This window comes from Rhopalosiphum maidis, chromosome 2 (assembly GCF_003676215.2).
Source record: "Rhopalosiphum maidis isolate BTI-1 chromosome 2, ASM367621v3, whole genome shotgun sequence".
Lineage (NCBI taxonomy): Eukaryota > Metazoa > Arthropoda > Insecta > Hemiptera > Aphididae > Rhopalosiphum > Rhopalosiphum maidis.
In genome coordinates, this window is record NC_040878.1 from 4,323,632 (window position 1) to 4,331,701 (window position 8,070).

The window sequence follows — 8,070 nt, forward strand, 5'->3', positions numbered from 1 at the left end:
TGTATAATATTGATAGCTTGTAATTTCATCGCCAGTGAACGACTTACCACAGGTTACATTTTTTACATTTTTACATTTACCATGACAAAATAATTTATTTTGTCATGCAACAGCGCCACCGGTACTACTGCCACAGAACAGTACTGCGGTACCGCTTATCAATCGTTACTATCTATGTGTAACGTACAACTGGTACAACGTACAATTACTACAACGACTTATCACTGTATCAATCACTACATTACTACAATAATCACAACGATAAATTATATAATTTATTATTACACACACATATATATATTTGTGACGTTCGTTGTTTCCTGTTTTTATAAAAATATAAATTACAATATTGTTAATTATTGCTTTGAATCTATGATATTCATTGATGTGATATTTTTTCTTCTGTTAAAACAGTTTATTGTAGTTTCTTTCAAACCTTCAATTTAGTAATTGGTAATTTGCTAACGTTTACAGTTGTTCCTACTTCCTAAAGTATCGTTTTTAAAATCCAATCGCCAAAATATGTCCAACGATATGGAGGACATCGATGGGAATAACATTCTTGCACAAGCATTACAACATCAAGTCAGTATTTTATTGACCGTATTTATGTTACGATACATTTAAAAGACAAAATAAACCGTCTTGTTTCCATGTATATAGGGTGTCGAATATGTTTTTGGCATTGTTGGTATTCCAGTCATTGAATTCAGCATGGCCCTGCAACAAGTAGGTCTTAAATACATAGGAATGCGCAATGAACAGGCCGCTGTATATGCAGCACAAGCAATCGGTTACCTTACCCGTAAGCCCGGTGTATGTCTGGTGGTGTCCGGACCCGGATTGCTTCATGTCACGGCCGGAATGGCAAATGCACAAATCAACTGTTGGTCTGTAACCTATTAATGCTTAAACGACATTTGGTGTATGAATTGTTGTATAAAAATAGTTATTGATTCAGGCCTCTTTTGGTAATTGGCGGCTCTTGTGCTGAAGATCACGAAGGAATTGGCGGGTTTCAAGAATGCAACCAAGTCGAACTCAGTAGACCGTATTGCAAATACAGTGCAAGGCCCCCAAATGCTGCTCTTATACCTGTTCATGTTGAAAAAGCAATACGCTATGCTACTTACGGAAGACCAGGTGATATAACATTTATAATCTTTTTCTAAAGAAACCCATAATTAATTAAGTTTTGTCTATAGGTGCTACATATTTAGATTTTCCTGCCAATCTATTATCAGCTCGAATTCCTGTAGATAGGGTAGTGAATAAACCAATAATCTCACAACCTCCAATAATCTTCCCTGATATTCAAAACATTGAATCTACCGCAGAACTGTTAATAAATGCCAAACGCCCTCTTATTATTGTTGGCAAAGGTAAGAAAAATATATTTAAAAATAGAACATTAGTACATAACTATATTTTTGTATATCAATGTATTTAGGTGCTGCCTATGGACGTGCAGAATATGCCATAAGACAGTTCATTGGACAATTTGGCTTACCGTTTATAGCTACACCAATGGGTAAAGGTGTAGTGCCAGATGAACATTCTTTAAGTGTAGCGTCTGCACGTACTTATGCTTTGCTAAATGCTGATGTCATTTTATTGCTGGGTGCAAGATTAAATTGGATACTACATTTTGGTAAACCACCAAGATTCGACGCTAATGTAAAGTTTGTACAGATAGACATAAGTGCAGAAGAGTTGCATAACAGCCAACAAGCTACTGTAGCAATTCAGGCAGACATGCATGCTGCAGTTAATGCATTAAATGGTTGTTTAACTGAAAAAAAATGGAGAAATGTAAGAAATGAATGGTTAGACAAACTTAAAGAGAAGTGTTTGTCAAACAAAAAATATGTTGAGGTAAGAAATTATTTTAATCAATAATCAATATTAGTTTAAGTCAAGTTTCTGTGATAAGAATAATTTTTCCAATTCATTATTCATGTCAACCATGCTTAATAGATACTTTTTCTTGATCCGGCATCTAATACTCTTGAAGAGTTTTGACAATCATTACTTAATCACTCCATTAATACATTCAATAAATATTGTTTATATTTTATATTTTCATGAATACCGAATTGTGTGTACAAAATAAGACTTATTTTTATTTTCAGTCAATGATGAAAGATACTTCTGTACCATTAAACTACTACACAGTTTTTCAACATATATATGATAATATTCCAAAAGGTTGGTTTCATCTCATATATTTATGATTTTATGAAGCCCATTGTGTATAAACTCAATATTGACACGTTAATAGTTGATAAATAATATTAACTATTAAGTATATTTTAATTTACAAGTATTATATTGTAATTCATACACTTTTACATAAAATATTTATTCTTTTTATACCTAATGTAGCAATGTTATAGAATAAAACATTTTTAGAAAATAATGAAATAATAATTGTCAAACAAAACAAATATATTTATTAAGTAATATAATTATAATAATTCTATTCATACATTTAATGAATTCTGCAATAAGTTAAATTTCAAATCTGAGTGTTTATTTTTATTTATCTAGTTATTATTTTAATAGTTTTTAATTAAAAAAAATTGAAATATATGTTAATATATTACATATTTTTCATATTACTTCGTATAAAATTTTTCTTGTATATATCATATCACATTACTTTATATTATACGATTAAAACATTAATCAATACACTTTAGTTACTAAATACCGATGATAAAATTATTTTCTATAATTGACTATAATAATATTATAAATGTTATTAAAAAAATACTTTTTTGTTTTGATTCTGGCTTATATTTTATTTTTAATTCTTGGGAAAATAAAATTATAGTTCTGATTTGTATTAGTTCAAATCTGTGTATTTTACAATTGCTGTATTTTAAAATACTAGTAGTAAATTTAAAAGCCTGATAAAAAAAAATAAGTTATTTTATTAATTTGTTTTTATTTTTTAAAGTAATAGACAATCTAAAGTTTAGTATGATAATAAGAGAATGTGAGAAAAATAAAAAATAAAAGTATGATAAGTATGAAGGTAGGAACTACCCATTAGTGATACTTATTCTGATAAATAACCAAGAAAAATAATAAAATGTGTTTATTTACAGATTGTATTATTGTAAGTGAAGGAGCAAATACAATGGACATTGGTAGAGCTGTATTATTAAACAATTTACCTAGACATAGACTTGATGCTGGTAAGTTAAATACTATTTAATGACATTGATATTAATATTCTAATATAAATAATTAATTTAATATTTAGGAACATTTGGAACCATGGGAGTTGGATTAGGGTTTGCTATTGCTGCAGCTTTATGGTGTCAAAAATATGAACCTGGAAAAAGAGTCTTATGTGTTGAAGGCGATTCAGCGTTTGGATTTTCTGGAATGGAAGTAGAAACAATGGTCAGGTTAGTTATACAAATGATAAAAATTCATATTTTAGCTATTTACTGAATGATATGAAAATATGGACTTTCAATTATTTTTTATATATTAAATTATTGCATTTATATTCAGATTTAAACTGAGATTCAGTGTCAGACTGGCTTGAGCCTAGTTCGAGATTGGGAAAAAGGCTCTCAGCAGGCATATATTGATCTTAATTTAGTTTTAATATTTTTAACTTTGGAAAATATATGTTCACATGCAACTTGTGTACATGGTAACGTCAAAACAAATTTATTTGCCAAGTATTATTAAAAGAGCCTGACTGTTGAACAATTTCGTACAAAATATTAAAAGCGCATTTTAGACAATAGTTACATGTATTACATTCCAAAATGTGGTCAATATTTTGTTCTGGTTCAGAGTTGGAGTGATTGTCATAAGATAGATAATTTTTTGAAAATGTATCCTTAAAATTTTTAGTTATTGAATCATATTGTATTGCATATTGTTATAGTAATAGTTCAGAAGTTAAAATGTATCACTTATTTTTGTTATTTTAGCACTTATTTCACTTGTTTTTAATAGTGAGTTTTCAGGTAAACCATTTTTAAAAATTTTAGGGTCTAAACAAATACAATCTTTAAGTAATTCTGAATTGCTAACAAATTTTTTTTCTATACTATTTATCAATTATTAAATATATAGTTATGTTTCCACTTTAAACCTTTTTTCTGTGGAAACATCAGAACTTTCATCAAATGCTAATTCACCAGTCAATTCACATATTATTGACTTTACAAGCTATGTATAACCCTATGAGCTGCGGCCTTCATGTGTACGAGTACAATACTTATGCAAAATATAATAATTCAGTTACAACCAGTGATAATGCGAATACCAAGTCATATGCCCGTATAAATATAATATAATATTATAATTATTTAATAGTCACAACAATTTTACACTATTTATGACCAATGATACATATTTGTATATATACAGCTCTTACATGTTTAGAATGATAATGTTATTATTTTAACAATCATTATTGAAAACTTTTCAATATTGTATACAAAAATAATTGCCTGATTTGAAAAAAAATGTTTATTTTATATTTATATTTACTCTAAAAGAATAATATTAATATATTATATTAATACCTAATCATATTAGGTATAATAATTATATTATACCTAATATTAATGGGTACAAAATCAGGCCCCCAATTACAATAATTAAGCTGGATCCCCGTCCGCAATTTTTTTGGTAATTTTCTACCTAACAAAATATGTATTCAAAACAAATAAAATTTAGATGAAAAGTAAAATCTACTAGAGTTAGATAGTATAATACTATTAATACTATACGTATAATATTATATATTATTGTATTATAATTATTGGTATATTATTTTTAAATATTAAATCTGATTTTTTTTTTAATAAACAATTTTTAAGTTTAATTTGTTTTTATATTCATAGTCTTGTGAATACAGTTTTAAAATTTCTCGTAACTGGATTTTTAATTTGTAAATAAATAAATACATTTTTAGACACTAAAAAAAACCTGTTCTATTCATAGAACTTAAGTAGATTGTAGCCCATAAGTATAGTATTGATACATATAGTAAATCATTTATCATTTTATGAACTTAATAAATATTATAATATTTTAAACTTTTGATATTATAATTTATATTTATAATTTTAGATATAAATTACCAATTGTCATTATTGTTGTTAATAATAATGGTATATATGGAGGTGTGGATGAGTCTACTTGGAGTTTGGTACAAGACTCTGAGAACTTAACTGAAGTGTATGTATACAATAATATATTATGTTGTATTTCGTTATTGTAAATTTAAAATTTTTAATTGTAATATTATTTTTTAGTATTCCTCCTAATTGTCTATCTGTAAACATTCATTATGAAAATATTTTGACACTATTTGGTCGTAAAGGATATTTTTGTACAACTGTTGAACAAGTTTCAATTGCAGTAAGAAAAGCATTTATGGTAAACACATTTAATTTATTTTTTAATAATATTAGTTAAGTTGAACCTATATACTGATTTATTGTCCTTGTATTTTATTAATATTTAATAAACTAACAACAATTAAATAATTCTTATGACTCGCTTTAATATTGAAATAAAATCAACAAAAGAATATAAATTATAATATATTATTTTGTTAATGGGTAAATTTATTTTCAATATTAAAAACAAAAAAACTGTATAATAAGAGCAATGTAAATTAGTATGTTTGTGTAAGAAGAGAAATCTTAATGCAGCTAGATTTTTTAACATTTTCCGTAATGCAATTTAAAAAGTACATTCTAAATAATCTTTTAATAATTTAATGACTACCTAAATGTCTTAATATGTATTTCTATAAAATATAATGAAACTATTGCAATTGATATTTTACTCTTTTCATTTGAAATTAAATAACTAATATTATACATAATTATAATTTTAATTTGAATAATATAATTATTTGTGTAATTAATAATTTGTATAAAATTAAAACTTTTATAATCTATATGTAGGTACTAAAATAGACGTAGAATGGGGAGGGCTTAGGGGGCTATATTCCCCCCCATCTTAACCCTTCTTTATGAAGAATTGTATTGGTAAAGATGATTTTTATATAGATGCTATTGTATCAGAAATTAACAAAAAAAATTTTCAAAATTTATATAAGCTATTTCAAGTAGTACTTACTATTCCAGTAAGTTCTACTTTATGTGAAAGATCATTTTCAGTTATGCTGCGAATAAAAACATGGCTTAGAAATTCTATGACTAATGATACATTTTTAAATCTATTGTTACTTCATATTGAGAAGGACTTAGCTAATATTTAATATTATTAATCCTGAAGATGTTCTTAATATATTTGCCCAAAAAAGTAGACGTTTAAACTTGATACTATAGGTAATAATTTACTATTTAAAATGTTTTTTTTTTTATATTTGGTTCAAAAATAAAATATGTATTTGATATATAATACATGGTATATTATTTATTTATATTAAACTGTAACATATGCTTCTTTAGTCTTTTTTATAATTTGTCCCTATAAATTTTCTTAAGTTACATTTTTAATATATATGTTGAATACCCAAATTATATACATAGTTCCTTCGCTGAAATAATTCACAAAAAGTTCTGGCAGCTTTGTTGATTCCACAAGGAAAATCAGTGCTATAGCCCCTCTCCCCCTAAAAAAAATTAATCACGCTATGTCTATGGGTACTAATAATTAACAAAAAACTCAAATAATTATTCTTGTGTAATAATTTATAATAATAACTTCCCATGTGCTAAATGTCTATAACATAATTAAGTTACACTTGTATTTGATAGAAAAAAGAGAGCTATATTATAGAAAATACTTGCATGTTTATTTATTTAATACCTTTGTCATTTTAATATTATAGCTATACAAATATTTTTAAGTTAAGCCATATGTTTATATAACTAATTGTTCTTGACAGGATACAAGTGGACCTTCATTTGTTAATATAATGATCAATCCATCTGCAGATCGCAAGCCTCAAAATTTTGCCTGGCTGACTGAATCAAAACTATAGAATATATTTTAAAAATATTGCCGTTATTTGCCAATAAAAGGGATCTTTTTTTTTTTTTGTTGTTCTGGAGGTGGTTCTATTTTTAAATTTATCAAACAATCCAATTATCCCTTAAAACTGATAGAAATAATTCTACACGGTGAAAGATAGATAATATACTATATTTTTGTATATTAGATTTAGAACATTTTAAATGTTAATTTTTTTATGATTGTGTTAATTTTATTGTTTTTAATGTATGTATTTATACTGTGATTTGTTCTTTATATATATAATATATATTGCTACATTTTATTTATACATATTTGTTAACATTTTAGTTTTAGGATTTATTCCAGTCGTTTCTCATAAATGATAGTCAGTTTTGAAAAATGTCTGTTTCTTACTTTTAAAAACTAATTTAAGTAATTAATAGCACTTTAAAACAATATAAAGTCATATGTTTGATTTCATTTAAAGTCAGTAAACTTTAAGTATAACTTTTAACTTAAAATCACAGTTTGTGTAATCATCTGTTTTTTAAAAATACTTCTCAGTTACTTTTTAAACGTATGTATTCTTTTAAATGGTCATTGCCTAATAACATTGATTAACTTCAACATTCCATACTTTGTCCATATTTTCATAAAATACTTGAAACTAAAAATTGTAAAATATCCATGATCCATAAGCATTTCATATTTGCATGCACATATGTTGTCATATATTCGGGTTTAACTGTGAGTTTCAAGTGTACCTAATAGGTCACTGAATTGTTGTACATATTTGAATTAAATATTAAATCATTGTGTGTAAAGAATGATTATAAGTAGAAACTTATAATGCTAGTCTCTATTGATTAAGTTAAACAGTGTACTAGTATTCTATTATAAAACATTTAATATCTTCAGATTCGCAACAAATTCTGCATACAACTGAAGGAATGTTCTAAAATTTATAATTTAAATCAAGATATTGAATTACATTTTACTCCGTGCAAGTTAAAACTATGATCAACGCATCCACTCATTACTTTTACTTGTGTGGATGTGGAATAAAATTTTTGATTCAAAAATAAACTATATGATGAA

At 25.8% G+C, this 8,070-nt stretch overlaps 1 protein-coding gene across 1 annotated transcript; it reads left to right on the forward strand.

The window, feature by feature from the left end:
* Positions 1-270: 270 nt before the first annotated feature.
* LOC113551822 (2-hydroxyacyl-CoA lyase 1) lies at positions 271-7,235 on the forward strand. The gene is made up of 11 exons (XM_026954335.1): positions 271-585; positions 664-890; positions 962-1,143; positions 1,206-1,382; positions 1,451-1,875; positions 2,133-2,208; positions 3,114-3,203; positions 3,272-3,419; positions 5,110-5,217; positions 5,295-5,418; positions 6,905-7,235. The coding sequence occupies exons 1-11, from the start codon at positions 523-525 to the stop codon at positions 6,998-7,000; spliced, it is 1,716 nt and encodes a 571-aa protein (XP_026810136.1). The 5' UTR covers positions 271-522; the 3' UTR covers positions 7,001-7,235.
* Positions 7,236-8,070: the final 835 nt, after the last annotated feature.

Excerpts from the sequence above, each read along its gene's own strand:
- LOC113551822 (XM_026954335.1), top strand. The coding sequence starts at position 523 with ATGTCCAACGATATGGAGGACATCGATGGGAATAACATTCTTGCACAA. Across the intron at positions 1,144-1,205 it reads TGCTACTTACGGAAGACCAG|GTGCTACATATTTAGATTTT; the intron begins GTGATATAACAT and ends TTTTGTCTATAG. Across the intron at positions 5,218-5,294 it reads TCTGAGAACTTAACTGAAGT|TATTCCTCCTAATTGTCTAT; the intron begins GTATGTATACAA and ends ATTATTTTTTAG.